The 17,957-nt window shown below is 43.0% G+C and overlaps 1 protein-coding gene across 2 annotated transcripts in view; it reads left to right on the top strand.

Moving 5' to 3' along the window:
- The first annotated feature begins 1,178 nt into the window (after positions 1-1,178).
- Positions 1,179-17,957, top strand: part of LOC115161451 (unconventional myosin-X) — a 282,041-nt gene continuing 265,262 nt past the window's right edge. For both annotated transcript variants that reach the window (XM_029712440.1, XM_029712439.1), the window contains exon 1: positions 1,179-1,513. In XM_029712440.1, coding sequence (XP_029568300.1) covers positions 1,493-1,513 — 21 coding nt within the window. In that variant the 5' untranslated portion in view covers positions 1,179-1,492. The remainder of the gene's footprint in view (positions 1,514-17,957) is intronic.

Here is a 17,957-nt window from a genome sequence, read left to right as displayed (position 1 = left end):
CAGTTTGGGAAATACTGGGGAAATACTCCAGATGTAACAGACTGACCCTAGCCCCCGACACATAAACTACTGCAGCATAAATACTGGAGGCTGAGACAGGATCAGGAGACACTGTGGCCCCGTCCAACGATTGACAGGGCCAACCAGGCAGGATATAACCCCACCCACCTTGCCAAAGCACAGCTCCCACACCACTAGAGGGATATCTTCAAACCACACATTTACTACCCTGAGGATAACAGATTATACTTGACTAACGTGAGGATAACAGATTAAACCTGGTTAACGTGAGGATAACAGATTAAACCTGGTTAACGTGAGGATAGACCCAGGAGCCTGGGCCAAAATCCACATTATTATTCGTTAGTTAAAGCTAGAGATATCATGGGCTGAGTCTCAATCCACCGCATCCACCTATGTCGCACTTCGGCATCTGCGGTGGAAGGTGGCCGAGCTACAGCGTTGTTTGTCAGACCATGAGACATCCTGAAAATCGTTTTTCTCACAAAAATGTCTGTAGCGTCCGAACGGTTTGGCCTACAAACTATTAAAAGGGGAAACTCTCACGAACACGATGGTTGTCTTCGTTTTGCTCTACGATCCCCACAAGCCCCTTGAGACTCGTCAGAAGTCAGCGCCGTCGATGTGCAACTTGTGTTTGTATTATCCAAACCATTTGGGCTACAAACTAATGTGACCCCACTGTGGAAAGGGGAGATTATCACAAACACCTTGACTGGATAACCCTGGATAACCCTGGATAACCCTGGATAACCCTGACCCTGGAAAACCCTGGATAACCCTGGATAACCCTGGCCCTGGATAACCCTGGATAACCCTGGCCCTGGATAACCCTGGATAACCCTGGATAACCCTGGATAACCCTGGATAACCCTGGATAACCCTGACCCTTGAACAACATATGCTTCGGCAATCAGAACCCTTTTTACATGTATCTTAGTGTGATGTGATTGATAACATAAGAACTACTACTGTATAAAACTACAACCCACCAAACTACTAATAATATAAATGAAAATGATGATAACATCCTCCTCCTCCTCCTCATCAGTGCAGTAGATAGTGCTGTTACATTGTTCCAATAAGGGCGTGCTCCATGGGGTCTACCGCTTCAAGCTCCACCTCCAATGACGGAGCTCAAAACGCCGTCCTCATTCATACCGGTTAGAATACACGGTCCACGGGACGCGGCTGCGCCCTATCCCACACCGGCGGGCTGTTCATTTATTTTGACCTGTTTTAAATCCAGTTAACAACTGCTTGTTTTTTCTTTTTTACTGGGACGTTAATAGGAATTCGTGTTTTACCTGATCTGGATTCCCGTTTGGAGAGAAGAAAGGAATGGAACTTCTCTCATCTTGACGTCAGCTCGGGAGTGGAAATCATCCGGCATTACATATTCAGCCTCAGCGCTACTGTGCAACCTGGAATCTAAGATTAGAAGAGTTTTTGGGAGGATCATTTATTTTAAATGGATTCTTTCTTTGTAAAGGTAAGATAAAAGTCTAAACAAACTATTTTGAGGCATTGCAGCAGCTCCGAAACGTTGTTTCGTTTCAAAGTGATTGCGTGAACCGGGAGCGTCTTTGTTACAGCTTTACGAGCAGTGAGCACTTTTTATGTCGCGTAGGTTTTTGTATTGTGTTTTACAGCGGTCCTCTCCTCCTGCAAATGAAAAACAAACAATAGTGGGTTATTTCGCTAGTAAAGAGACGCTAGAATATGGTTTACAGTACTTTATGCAGCAGGATATGTGTTCTAGCCTAGTAGTAATAGCAGCAGTAGCAGCAGTGAGACACAGCCAGACACAATAGGCATTCTGAGCTCTGCTCTGTGCTGGGATAGCTAGACTGCTGAGCTCTGTGCTGGGCTGGGATAGCTAGACTGCTGAGCTCTGTGCTGGGCTGGGATAGCTAGACTGCTGAGCTCTGTGCTGGGCTGGGATAGCTAGACTGCTGAGCTCTGCTCTGGGCTGGGATAGCTAGACTGCTGAGCTCTGCTCTGGGCTGGGATAGCTAGACTGCTGAGCTCTGCTCTGGGCTGGGATAGCTAGACTGCTGAGCTCTGCTTGGGCTGGGATAGCTAGACTGCTGAGCTCTGGGCTGGGCTGGGATAGCTAGACTGCTGAGCTCTGGGCTGGGCTGGGATAGGTAGACTGCTGAGCTCTGGGCTGGGATAGCTAGACTGCTGAGCTCTGCTCTGGGTTGGGATAGCTCAATCGCAGGATGCAGCTGGACTGCCTGTCCTTGGGAAAGGACAACTTTAAAACAAGTTTACTACATTTCCACATGTTACACACTTCTAAATGTCTGTTGTTTAACGCACAAGGAGGAGCCTCTTATCTTAAGTCCAGCCCTGTCGATCTCATCAGCCCATAGACCAGGCAGTCTATCTCATGGTGAATGATGACATCACCTTCCCCGTGGTCCATCAACCTTCGAATGGCATACAATGTTACCTATAGCTCGTAGGGGCATCGGCACTACCTATGTCACTAGGCATGAAAGGAGACCGCACAGCCCCACATGGGAAACACAGAGAGAATGTATCTGAAGTCTACCCTTTGAACCCTGCCAAATACGAGAGTCCTGATCTCTTTTCCTCTATGCATATCCTGCCAGGGTGTGATGTGTCATGTCTAAGTACACGCTAACGACCCCTGTGATGTCATCGTGACCCCTGAACCACTAAGGCGCTATTGTTAAACTCCTCCCTTCTCACTCGTCGTCCCCATTCTTGTCTCCCACCCCTCTACCCCTTACCCTTCCTCCCCGTGGCCCAGTGTCAGCACTTAACATCCCTTCTAACCTTTCACCCCATGTCCCGCCCTGCGTGATGAAAGCACCGGGGCGACAATCAACACCTATTTATTTTATTGAACCTTTATTTAGACAGGGAGTCAATGCTGAGACTAAGGTGTCTTTATTTAGACAGGGAGTCAATGCTGAGAGGTCTCTTTATTTAGACAGGGAGTCAATGCTGAGACCAGGGTGTCTATTTAGACAGGGAGTCAATGCTGAGACCAGGGTGTCTATTTAGACAGGGAGTCAATGCTGAGACTAAGGTGTGTTTATTTAGACAGGGAGTCAATGCTGAGACCAAGGTGTGTTTATTTAGACAGGGAGTCAGTGCTGAGACCAAGGTGTCTTCATTTAGACAGGGAGTCAATGCTGAAACCAAGGTGTCTTTATTTAGACAGGGAGTCAATGCTGAGAGGTCTCTTTATTTAGACAGGGAGTCAATGCTGAGACCAGGGTGTCTTTATTTAGACAGGGAGTCAATGCAGAGACCAGGGTGTCTTCATTTAGACAGGGAGTCAATGCTGAGACCAAGGTGTCTTTATTTAGACAGGGAGTCAATGCTGAGACCAAGGTGTCTTTATTTAGACAGGGAGTCAATGCTGAGACCAAGGTGTGTTTATTTAGACAGGGAGTCAATGCTGAGACCAAGGTGTCCTTATTTAGACAGGGAGTCAATGCTGAGACCAGGGTGTCTTCATTTAGACAGGGAGTCAATGCAGAGACCAAGGTGTCTTTATTTTCGCTATACACATCACTATATAAATCAATATATACATCAATATACACATCAATATACACATCAATATACACATCAATATATACATCAATATACACATCCCTATATACATCACTATATACATCACTATATACATCGATATATACATCGATATACACATCGATATACACATCGATATACACATCAATATACACATCCCTATACACATCCCTATACACATCCCTATACACATCCCTATACATCAATATATACATCCCTATATACATCCCTATATACATCCCTATATACATCACTATATACATCACTATATACATCACTATATACATCACTATATACATCACTATACACATCAATATACACATCCCTATATACATCAATATACACATCCCTATATACATCAATATATACATCACTATATACACTGCTCAAAAAAATAAAGGGAACACTTAAACAACACAATGTAACTCCAAGTCAATCACACTTCTGTGAAATCAAACTGTCCACTTAGGAAGCAACACTGATTGACAATAAATTTCACATGCTGTTGTGCAAATGGAATAGACAACAGGTGGAAATTATAGGCAATTAGCAAGACACCCCCAATAAAGGAGTGGTTCTGCAGGTGGGGACCACAGACCACTTCTCAGTTCCTATGCTTCCTGGCTGATGTTTTGGTCTCTTTTGAATGCTGGCGGTGCTTTCACTCTAGTGGTAGCATGAGACGGAGTCTACAACCCACACAAGTGGCTCAGGTAGTGCAGCTCATCCAGGATGGCACATCAATGCGAGCTGTGGCAAGAAGGTTTGCTGTGTCTGTCAGCGTAGTGTCCAGAGCATGGAGGCGCTACCAGGAGACTGGCCAGTACATCAGGAGACGTGGAGGAGGCCGTAGGAGGGCAACAACCCAGCAGCAGGACCGCTACCTCCGCCTTTGTGCAAGGAGGAGCAGGTGAAGCACTGCCAGAGCCCTGCAAAATGACCTCCAGCAGGCCACAAATGTGCATGTGTCTGCTCAAAAATGGTCAGAAACAGACTCCATGAGGGTGATATGAGGGCCCGACATCCACAGGTGGGGGTTGTGCTTACAGCCCAACTCCGTGCAGGACGTTTGGCATTTGTCAGAGAACACCAAGATCGGCAAATTCGCCACTGGCGCCCTGTGCTCTTCACAGATGAAAGCAGGTTCACACTGAGCACGTGACAGACGTGACAGAGTCTGGAGACGCCGTGGAGAACGTTCTGCTGCCTGCAACATCCTCCAGCATGACCGGTTTGGCGGTGGGCCAGTCATGGTGTGGGGTGGCATTTCTTTGGGGGGCCGCACAGCCCTCCATGTGCTCGCCAGAGGTAGCCTGACTGCCATTAGGTACCGAGATGAGATCCTCAGACCCCTTGTGAGACCATATGCTGGTGCGGTTGGCCCTGGGTTCCTCCTAATGCAAGACAATGCTAGACCTCATGTGGCTGGAGTGTGTCAGCAGTTCCTGCAAGAGGAAGGCATTGATGCTATGGACTGGCCCGCCCGTTCCCCAGACCTGAATCCAATTGAGCACATCTGGGACATCATGTCTCGCTCCATCCACCAACGCCACATTGCACCACAGACTGTCCAGGAGTTGGCGGATGCTTTAGTCCAGGTCTGGGAGGAGATCCCTCAGGAGACTATCCGCCACCTCATCAGGAGCATGCCCAGGCGTTGTAGGGAGGTCATACAGGCACGTGAAGGCCACACACACTACTGAGCCTCATTTTGACTTGTTTGAAGGACATTACATCAAAGTTGGATCAGCCTGTAGTGTGGTTTTCCACTTTAATTTTGAGTGTGACTCCAAATCCAGACCTCCATGGGTTGATAAATTGGATTTCCATTGATTCTTTTTGTGTGATTTTGTTGTCAGCACATTCAACTATGTAAAGAAAAAAGTATTTAATAAGATTATTTCTTTCATTCAGATCTAGGATGTGTTGTTTAAGTGTTCCCTTTATTTTTTTGAGCAGTATACATCAATATACACATCACTATATACATCACTATATACATCACTATATACATCACTATATACATCACTATACACATCACTATACACATCACTATACACATCACTATACACATCACTATACACATCACTATACACATCACTATACACATCACTATACACATCACTATACACATCAATATACATATCACTATATACATCAATATACACATCACTATATACATCAATATACACATCAATATACACATCAACATATACATCAATATACACATCAACATATACATCAATATACACATCAACATATACATCAATATACACATCACTATATACATCAATATACACATCACTATATACATCAATATACACATCACTATATACATCAATATACACATCAATAATGTTACAGGTTTTGGTTTTTATGTTTTTATGTTTTGAATAGCTCGTTAGCACGTAGGGCGCACCGATCTGCGTTACCTCGTTAGTCAGTATGTGTTACACCTGTACTGGTTGCCGTCTCGTTAGTGGGAAGGTGTTTCACCTGTACTGGTCCGGGTACTATTTAAGAGTGGCTGGCCCAGAATAGATCAAATTGTGTCTGGAAGTGGTTCAGCATAAAGCACTGGCTGAGTAGCGTGAGTGTGCTTAATGAGGTTTTTCAGCTGTCAGGATGTGTGTATACAGAGAGACAAGAACATAAGGAGAGAGGCTCCTGTACACATAAATCTCTCTTCACCTCAAATAGACCCACCCAGACGAACAGGATGCTCCAGAACAGGACAGCAGTACCTGGCAGCAGTACCTGGCAGCAGACAGGCCAGGAGGGAGTTAGTGAGTAAGGGGGTAGTCTGGATAGTGTGTTTATCTGGTGACTCCAGCTAATGAGTCTTAGGGTTAGGATTCAGCTTTTGGGACTGAGAGGATGGGTTAAAGAGCAGGGACAGGGATAAACCCAGAACCCGACTGGCTGTCTCCCCCAGGAAGCACCACACAGATGCACATTAAAGGGTTCAAAAGAGCATCAACAAAAACCTAGATCACCAGACACACATTTTACAGTAAAATCGAGATCAACAGACTCACTAATTTTACTGTAAAATCTAGATCAACAGACTCACACATTTTACAGTAACATCGAGATCAACAGACTCACTCATTTTACTGTAAAATCGAGATCAACAGACTCACTAATTTGCCTGTAACATCTAATGAATACGACACTCCCTATAAGAGTACATGTAACACCAAAATGGGACAGGCACCAATGATGTGTTGTCGTTCAGCCATTCCAACGAGTCTCTGTGAGGGAGTTAGTGTAATCCTCCCTTCGCCTCCCACTGGCCAAAAACTGGTTCAATCAACGTTGTTTCTACGTCATTTCAACAACAACAACAACAACAAAAATGTAATGTGATGACGTTGAATAAACGTGGAAAACTGATTGGATTTGCAAAAAGTCATCAACACAAGGGAATGTTGTCTTTTTTTCACCCAACTTTTAACCTAAATCCAATGGCGCGGTGACCTTTTTTTGTTGTTGTTGATTTCACGTTGAATTCACGTTAGTTGACAACTCAACCAAATGTAAATCAAAACTAGATGTTGAACTGACGTCTGTGCCCAGAAGGTTGTTGCATTTCAGATTAATTAAATACAGTCTGGTTGTTTAACAGGGTATGTTAGGGTTGTCACACTGGTTGTCACACTGGTTGTCACACTGGTTGTCACACTGGTTGTCACATTGGATGTCACACCGGTTGTCACACTGGATGTCACACTGGTTGTCACACCAGTTATCACACTGGTTGTGTTGCTGTGTAGATCAGGAATGTTTGCTGTCACATCATCTTGTGTATAGATACACTATATATACAAAAGTATGTGGACACCCCTTCAAATTAGTGAATTCGGCTATTTCAGCCACACCCGTTGCTGACAGGTAAATAAAATCGAGCACACAGCCATGCAATCTCCATAGACAAACGTTGGTGGTAGAATGGGCCTTACTGAAGAGCTCAGTGACTTTCAACATGTCACCATCATAGGATGTCACCTTTCCAACAAGTCAGTTCGTAAAATCTCTGCCCTGCTAGAGCTGCCCCCGGTCAACTGCCCCGGTCAACTGTAAGTGCTGTTATCGTGAAGTGAAAACGTCTAGGAGCAACAAAGGCTCAGCCGCAAAGTGTTGATGAGGAAGTCGTGAGTCTGAACGTCTGAAAGCCAAAGAGAGCCACAGTCCTTTAATTACCCTAACCATTCCAATCAAAGCTCTGCTCTGTGGAATCAGGTTGTATTAGATAACCATTGTTGGCTGGAGAACGGAGAGTAGAAGTCCAAGGTTGATTACATCTGACCTCTGTTACGTGATGTTCCCACATCCTCTGGTGTCAGAGGAGACTACCCTCATGCTGCAGGAGATATCAAGCAAAATCAGGCCCTTGGGAAGGAGCCAGATGATGAGCGTTTCTGGGTTTGTACTGCTGGAAGGCGTCCCATGTGCTCCCTCGATGGTCAATCCCATCGACCTAAATAATTATCGCCCTCTCTCGAAATTGTCTTCTAAGTGTCCACCGGTCTGGTATCAGACCTGGGTCATAGCACCATCTCTGCTACAACCTTGGTGTGAAATGATGTGGTAAAGGGTATGGATGAGAGCTTTCCCAGCGTGTTCAATAAGTCTAGGGGAAGCTTTCCCTAAAGTCAATTATATAGCCTCATTAGCCTACTCGTGTCTATACAGCGATAAATACAGTCATTCACAATAGGCTACTAAAGCATGATTTGGCCATAGAGGATCATTACAGTCTCCGTTAGCTGTATTGTTTTAAATAGGAAGGAAAGGCACCGTGAGCTATTTGGGCAGCAGTACCAAAATACACAGACCCATGCATACTAACACACCATAACATACTCACTATACACACGTACACATGGAGTTTGTGTTATAGGCATGTGGTAGAAGAGTAGAGCTCTGAGGGCATCACACTTAATATGTTATGATTGTATTGTATTGGTTTTAAAATGTATAACTGCTTTAATGTTGCTGGACCCCAGGAAGAGTAGCTGCTTCCTTGGAAGGAACTAATGGGGATCCATAATAAACCCCAGGAAGAGTAGCTGCTGCCTTGGCAGGAACTAATGGGGATCCATAATGAACCCCATGAAGAGTAGCTGCTGCCTTGACAGGAACTAATGGGGATCCATAATGAACCCCAGGAAGAGTAGCTGCTGCCTTGGCAGGAACTAATGGGGATCCATAATAAACCCCAGGAAGAGTAGCTGCTGCCTTGGCTGGAACTAATGGGGATCCATAATAAACCCCAGGAAGAGTAGCTGCTGCCTTGGCAGGAACTAATGGGGATCCATAATAAACCCCAGGAAGAGTAGCTGCTGCCTTGGCAGGAACTAATGGGGATCCATAATAAACCCCAGGAAGAGTAGCTGCTGCCTCGGCAGGAACTAATGGGGATCTATAATAAACCCCAGGAAGAGTAGCTGCTGCCTCGGCAGGAACTAATGGGGATCCATAATAAATACAAATAGAAAAAGATGATTGTTGAGTTGTGACTGTCAGTGAAAAGAAGAGGCCCAGCCAGACATATCGCAATGTTTCATGGGAAAACATATTTTGGAAAGCAAATGGCTGAAAAAGAGAAGACAATGGAAAGACTCTAATCTATTTTAGTTATTAAAATTCTCAACTTAATCGAGCGATCAACAGTACATCTTATTTCTAATAACACCAGTACAGCCTTTAACCCATCTTATTTCTAATAACACCAGTACAGCCTGTAACCCATCTTAATAACACCAGTACAGCCTATAACCCATCTTATTTCTAATAACACCAGTACAGCCTATAACCCATCTTATTTCTAATAACACCAGTACAGCCTATAACCCATCTTATTTCTAATAACACCAGTACAGCCTTTAACCCATCTTATTTCTAATAACACCAGTACAGCCTGTAACCCATCTTAATAACACCAGTACAGCCTATAACCCATCTTATTTCTAATAACACCAGTACAGCCTATAACCCATCTTATTTCTAATAACACCAGTACAGCCTGTAACCCATCTTATTTCTAATAACACCAGTACAGCCTGTAACCCATCTTATTTCTAATAACACCAGTACAGCCTGTAACCCATCTTATTTCTAATAACACCAGTACAGCCTGTAACCCATCTTATTTCTAATAACACCAGTACAGCCTGTAACCCATCTTATTTCTAATAACACCAGTACAGCCTATAACCCATCTTATTTCTAATAACACCAGTACAGCCTATAACCCATCTTATTTCTAATAACACCAGTACAGCCTATAACCCATCTTATTTCTAATAACACCAGTACAGCCTATAACCCATCTTATTTCTAATAACACCAGTACAGCCTATAACCCATCTTATTTCTAATAACACCAGTACAGCCTATAACCCATCTTATTTCTAATAACACCAGTACAGCCTATAACCCATCTTATTTCTAATAACACCAGTACAGCCTATAACCCATCTTATTTCTAATAACACCAGTACAGCCTATAACCCATCTTATTTCTAATAACACCAGTACAGCCTATAACCCATCTTATTTCTAATAACACCAGTACAGCCTATAACCCATCTTATTTCTAATAACACCAGTACAGCCTATAACCCATCTTATTTCTAATAACACCAGTACAGCCTATAACCCATCTTATTTCTAATAACACCAGTACAGCCTATAACCCATCTTATTTCTAATAACACCAGTACAGCCTATAACCCATCTTATTTCTAATAACACCAGTACAGCCTATAACCCATCTTATTTCTAATAACACCAGTACAGCCTATAACCCATCTTATTTCTAATAACACCAGTACAGCCTATAACCCATCTTATTTCTAATAACACCAGTACAGCCTATAACCCATCTTATTTCTAATAACACCAGTACAGCCTATAACCCATCTTATTTCTAATAACACCAGTACAGCCTGTAACCCATCTTATTTCTAATAACACCAGTACAGCCTATAACCCATCTTATTTCTAATAACACCAGTACAGCCTATAACCCATCTTATTTCTAATAACACCAGTACAGCCTATAACCCATCTTATTTCTAATAACACCAGTACAGCCTATAACCCATCTTATTTCTAATAACACCAGTACAGCCTATAACCCATCTTATTTCTAATAACACCAGTACAGCCTATAACCCATCTTATTTCTAATAACACCAGTACAGCCTATAACCCATCTTATTTCTAATAACACCAGTACAGCCTATAACCCATCTTATTTCTAATAACACCAGTACAGCCTATAACCCATCTTATTTCTAATAACACCAGTACAGCCTATAACCCATCTTATTTCTAATAACACCAGTACAGCCTATAACCCATCTTATTTCTAATAACACCAGTACAGCCTATAACCCATCTTATTTCTAATAACACCAGTACAGCCTATAACCCATCTTATTTCTAATAACACCAGTACAGCCTATAACCCATCTTATTTCTAATAACACCAGTACAGCCTATAACCCATCTTATTTCTAATAACACCAGTACAGCCTATAACCCATCTTATTTCTAATAACACCAGTACAGCCTATAACCCATCTTATTTCTAATAACACCAGTACAGCCTATAACCCATCTTATTTCTAATAACACCAGTACAGCCTATAACCCATCTTATTTCTAATAACACCAGTACAGCCTATAACCCATCTTATTTCTAATAACACCAGTACAGCCTATAACCCATCTTATTTCTAATAACACCAGTACAGCCTATAACCCATCTTATTTCTAATAACACCAGTACAGCCTATAACCCATCTTATTTCTAATAACACCAGTACAGCCTGTAACCCATCTTATTTCTAATAACACCAGTACAGCCTGTAACCCATCTTATTTCTAATAACACCAGTACAGCCTGTAACCCATCTTATTTCTAATAACACCAGTACAGCCTGTAACCCATCTTATTTCTAATAACACCAGTACAGCCTGTAACCCATCTTATTTCTAATAACACCAGTACAGCCTGTAACCCATCTTATTTCTAATAACACCAGTACAGCCTGTAACCCATCTTATTTCTAATAACACCAGTACAGCCTGTAACCCATCTTATTTCTAATAACACCAGTACAGCCTGTAACCCATCTTATTTCTAATAACACCAGTACAGCCTGTAACCCATCTATTTCTAATAACACCAGTACAGCCTGTAACCCATCTTATTTCTAATAACACCAGTACAGCCTGTAACCCATCTTATTTCTAATAACACCAGTACAGCCTGTAACCCATCTTATTTCTAATAACACCAGTACAGCCTGTAACCCATCTTATTTCTAATAACACCAGTACAGCCTGTAACCCATCTTATTTCTAATAACACCAGTACAGCCTGTAACCATCTTATTTCTAATAACACCAGTACAGCCTGTAACCCATCTTATTTCTAATAACACCAGTACAGCCTGTAACCCATCTTATTTCTAATAACACCAGTACAGCCTGTAACCCATCTTATTTCTAATAACACCAGTACAGCCTGTAACCCATCTTATTCTAATAACACCAGTACAGCCTGTAACCCATCTTATTTCTAATAACACCAGTACAGCCTGTAACCCATCTTATTTCTAATAACACCAGTACAGCCTGTAACCCATCTTATTTCTAATAACACCAGTACAGCCTGTAACCCATCTTATTTCTAATAACACCAGTACAGCCTGTAACCCATCTTATTTCTAATAACACCAGTACAGCCTGTAACCCATCTTATTTCTAATAACACCAGTACAGCCTGTAACCCATCTTATTTCTAATACACCAGTACAGCCTGTAACCCATCTTATTTCTAATAACACCAGTACAGCCTGTAACCCATCTTATTTCTAATAACACCAGTACAGCCTGTAACCCATCTTATTTCTAATAACACCAGTACAGCCTGTAACCCATCTTATTTCTAATAACACCAGTACAGCCTGTAACCCATCTTATTTCTAATAACACCAGTACAGCCTGTAACCCATCTTATTTCTAATAACACCAGTACAGCCTGTAACCCATCTTATTTCTAATAACACCAGTACAGCCTGTAACCCATCTTATTTCTAATAACACCAGTACAGCCTGTAACCCATCTTATTTCTAATAACACCAGTACAGCCTGTAACCCATCTTATTTCTAATAACACCAGTACAGCCTGTAACCCATCTTATTTCTAATAACACCAGTACAGCCTGTAACCCATCTTATTTCTAATAACACCAGTACAGCCTGTAACCCATCTTATTTCTAATAACACCAGTACAGCCTGTAACCCATCTTATTTCTAAATAACACCAGTACAGCCTGTAACCCATCTTATTTCTAATAACACCAGTACAGCCTGTAACCCATCTTATTTCTAATAACACCAGTACAGCCTGTAACCCATCTTATTTCTAATAACACCAGTACAGCCTGTAACCCATCTTATTTCTAATAACACCAGTACAGCCTGTAACCCATCTTATTTCTAATAACACCAGTACAGCCTGTAACCCATCTTATTTCTAATAACACCAGTACAGCCTGTAACCCATCTTATTTCTAATAACACCAGTACAGCCTGTAACCCATCTTATTTCTAATAACACCAGTACAGCCTGTAACCCATCTTATTTCTAATAACACCAGTACAGCCTGTAACCCATCTTATTTCTAATAACACCAGTACAGCCTGTAACCCATCTTATTTCTAATAACACCAGTACAGCCTGTAACCCATCTTATTTCTAATAACACCAGTACAGCCTGTAACCCATCTTATTTCTAATAACACCAGTACAGCCTGTAACCCATCTTATTTCTAATAACACCAGTACAGCCTGTAACCCATCTTATTTCTAATAACACCAGTACAGCCTGTAACCCATCTTATTTCTAATAACACCAGTACAGCCTGTAACCCATCTTATTTCTAATAACACCAGTACAGCCTGTAACCCATCTTATTTCTAATAACACCAGTACAGCCTGTAACCCATCTTATTTCTAATAACACCAGTACAGCCTGTAACCCATCTTATTTCTAATAACACCAGTACAGCCTGTAACCCATCTTATTTCTAATAACACCAGTACAGCCTGTAACCCATCTTATTTCTAATAACACCAGTAACAGCCTGTAACCCATCTTATTTCTAATAACACCAGTACAGCCTGTAACCCATCTTATTTCTAATAACACCAGTACAGCCTGTAACCCATCTTATTTCTAATAACACCAGTACAGCCTGTAACCCATCTTATTTCTAATAACACCAGTACAGCCTGTAACCCATCTTATTTCTAATAACACCAGTACAGCCTGTAACCCATCTTATTTCTAATAACACCAGTACAGCCTGTAACCCATCTTATTTCTAATAACACCAGTACAGCCTGTAACCCATCTTATTTCTAATAACACCAGTACAGCCTGTAACCCATCTTATTTCTAATAACACCAGTACAGCCTGTAACCCATCTTATTTCTAATAACACCAGTACAGCCTGTACCCATCTTATTTCTAATAACACCAGTACAGCCTGTAACCCATCTTATTTCTAATAACACCAGTACAGCCTGTAACCCATCTTATTTCTAATAACACCAGTACAGCCTGTAACCCATCTTATTTCTAATAACACCAGTACAGCCTGTAACCCATCTTATTTCTAATAACACCAGTACAGCCTGTAACCCATCTTATTTCTAATAACACCAGTACAGCCTGTAACCCATCTTATTTCTAATAACACCAGTACAGCCTGTAACCCATCTTATTTCTAATAACACCAGTACAGCCTGTAACCCATCTTATTTCTAATAACACCAGTACAGCCTGTAACCCATCTTATTTCTAATAACACCAGTACAGCCTGTAACCCATCTTATTTCTAATAACACCAGTACAGCCTGTAACCCATCTTATTTCTAATAACACCAGTACAGCCTATAACCCATCTTATTTCTAATAACACCAGTACAGCCTGTAACCCATCTTAATAACACCAGTACAGCCTATAACCCATCTTATTTCTAATAACACCAGTACAGCCTGTAACCCATCTTATTGGCACTAGCAGAGAGCATCAGCCATAGTCCCCTACACATTCATTAGCTATAATACATCTCTGCATTTAGCAACAGAGTTCCATCTGCACTAATATTCTAGTTATCAGTTAATCAGACTGTTCTGTCATCATTGAGTTCCTTTACTTATTTCAGCAATTTGAGTTAGGATTTTCAGTATAGTTGTCTGGGTTATTCTGTTTTAATGTTACTCCTGAATCACTATGATAAACATGTTAGTTTTTCTTCAGTGTATTTGTTTTCCAGAGCTGAGATTTACTTTGAAGTTGAACGTGTAGGGCTACAGGTGAAATCAGTCACTGATACAGACCTGGCGGCATAGCAGGGAGATTGGAATGCTGTGAACCAATAGGGTTGTGAGTTCTCAGGGGAGGACATGTTGAATAATTACTATGTGAATAAACATACAGAATGTAGTCATGTTTCTCAAGGTGTGTTATATATATATATAAGTTGAAAGCACTGTATGTGTGTTTGGGTGTCCATAGCATTGCCTGAAGACGAAGAGCTGTGACTGGTTCGGTGGTTCTCCAATCAGAGCCTCGATGGGCTTGGCAACAGTAACAAGGGGGTGTATGCCTTGGGGTAAAAAAAATGGAGAATGTTTATTTGTGACCATCAGGTGATGTCCCCGGGACCAATCGGGAACTAGACAAAACCTCCAGAGAACCATGACACAACGTCTTGATGACTTTAGGCAACCATTTTGTGATAACTAGTCCTAACGACGAGTTATTGTTTGCAGGGCAGCTTGATGAATCCTACAAAATGTATGTCTGAACTTCTCCTCCGAACTTCTCCTCTCTCACCCCTATAACACTCCCCTGGAACGTCTCTCACCCCTATAACACTCCCCTGGAACGTCTCTCACCCCTATAACACTCCCCTGGAACGTCTCTCACCCCTATAACACTCCCCTGGAACGTCTCTCACCCCTATAACACTCCCCTGGAACGACTCTCACCCCTATAACACTCCCCTGGAACGACTCTCACCCCTATAACACTCCCCTGGAACGTCTCTCACCCCTATAACACTCCCCTGGAACGACTCTCACCCCTATAACACTCCCCTGGAACGACTCTCACCCCTATAACACTCCCCTGGAACGTCTCTCACCCCTATAACACTCCCCTGGAACGTCTCTCACCCCTATAACACTCCCCTGGAACGACTCTCACCCCTATAACACTCCCCTGGAACGACTCTCACCCCTATAACACTCCCCTGGAACGTCTCTCACCCCTATAACACTCCCCTGGAACGTCTCTCCCCCTATAACACTCCTCTGGAAGCTCTCCTTCTGCTGCTCTCCACATTCCTCCTCTTCAGAGACATTCCTCTCTTGGGAATCCCAGATTCCCAATCCTGACCCTTAGATTCCAGGTCATGGCCAGTCCTCTCCGTTTCGTCTCCTCTGTCGGCCCCCTGTCGGCCCCCTGTCGGCCCCCTGTCGGCCCCGTCGGCCCCCTTTCGGCCCTGTTGGTCCTGTCCTGTAGGTGTGAGATGGTTTTAGGTTTCACACCCTACATTCCCTCTAAAACTCCTGCAGACACCAGACATACAGCGCCTTCGGAAGGTATTCAGACCCCTTGACTTTTTGTACATTTTGTTACGTTACAGCCTTATTCTAAAATTGATTAAATTGTTTTTTCCCCCTCATAAATCTACACACAATACCCCATAATGACATCACAATACCCCATGATGACAAAGCAAAAACAGGTTTTTAGAAATGTTTGCTAATTTATAAAAAAAATAAAAAAATGAAACATCACATTTACATAAGTATTCAGACCCTTTACTCAGTACTTTGTTGAAGCACCTTTGGCAGCGATTACAGCCTTGAGTCTTCTTGGGTATGACGCTACAAGCTTGGCACACCTGTATTTTGGGAGTTTCTCCCATTCTTCTCTGCAGATCCTCTCAAGCTCTGTCAGGTTGGATGGGGAGCGTCGCTGCACAGCTATTTTCAGGTCTCTCCAGAGATGTTTGATCGGGTTTAAGTCCGGGCTCTGGCTGGGCCACTCAAGGACATTCAGAGTCTTGTCCCGAAGCCACTCCTGTGTTTTCTTGGCTGTGTGCTTACGGTCGTTGTCCTGTTGGAAGGTGAACCTTCACCCCAGTCTGAGGTCCTGAGCGCCCTAGACCTGGTTTTCATCAAGGATCTCTGTACTTTGCTCTGTTAATCTTTGCCTCGATCCTGACTAGTCTCCCAGTCCCTGCCACTGAAAACATCCCCACAGCATGATGCTGCCACCACCATGCTTCACAGTAGGGATGTTGCCAGGTTTCCTCCAGACGTGATGCTTGGCATTCAAGCCAAGAGTTCAATCTTGGTTTCATCAGACCAGAGAATCTTGTTTCTCATTGTCTGAGAGTCTTTAAGTGCCTTTTGGCAAACTCCAAGCTGGCTGTTATGTTCCTTTTACTGAGGAGTGGCTTCCGTCCGGCCACTCTACCATAAAGGCCTGATTGGTGGAGTGCTGCAGAGATGGTTGTCCTTCTGGAAGGTTCTCCCAGAGCTCTGTCAGTGTGACCATCGGGTTCTTGGTCACCTCCCTGACCAAGTCCCTTCCCCCCAGATTGCTCAATTTGAGCAATCTGCTCTAGGAAGTGTTTTGGTGCTCTATGAAGGGTTTTGGTGGTTCCAAACTTCTTCCATTTAAGAAAGATGGAGGCCACTGTGTTATTAGGGACCTTCAATGCTGCAGATATGTTTTGGTACTCTTCCCTAGATCTGTGCCTCGACACAATCCTGTCTCTGACAATTCAGAGACAGGATTATACATTTGGAAAAAGTGAAGGGGTCTGAATACTTTCCGAAGACAGTTCTGTCTTTGAGGTGGGAACTATGCGCTGGAATGCTGGGTAGTAGCTGGGTAGAAGCTGGGTAGTAGCTGGGTAGTAGCTGGGTAGTAGCTGGGTAGTAGCTGGGTAGTAGCTGGGTAGTAGCTGGGTAGTAGCTGGGTAGTAGCTGGGTAGTAGCTGGGTAGTAGCTGGGTAGTAGCTGGGTAGAAGCTGGGTAGTAGCTGGGTAGTAGCTGGGTAGTAGCTGGGTAGAAGCTGTGTTAGACTCTACATTCTCTTGTTAAATGAGTAACCTGATAAAGCCTAGCCCACTCCCTGGACTGACTGGTGACATTTATTTATCTCTCTCTCTCTTGCTCTCTTTCTCTTCTCTCCTCTCTCTCGCTTTCTCTCTCTCTCTCTCTTGCTCTCTCTGTCTCTCTCTCCT

Source organism: Salmo trutta, chromosome 24 (assembly GCF_901001165.1).
Source record: "Salmo trutta chromosome 24, fSalTru1.1, whole genome shotgun sequence".
In the NCBI taxonomy this organism is placed as follows: Eukaryota; Metazoa; Chordata; class Actinopteri; order Salmoniformes; family Salmonidae; genus Salmo; species Salmo trutta.
The sequence above is the reverse complement of the archived record's forward strand: the minus strand, read 5'-3'. Positions and strand labels throughout refer to the sequence as shown.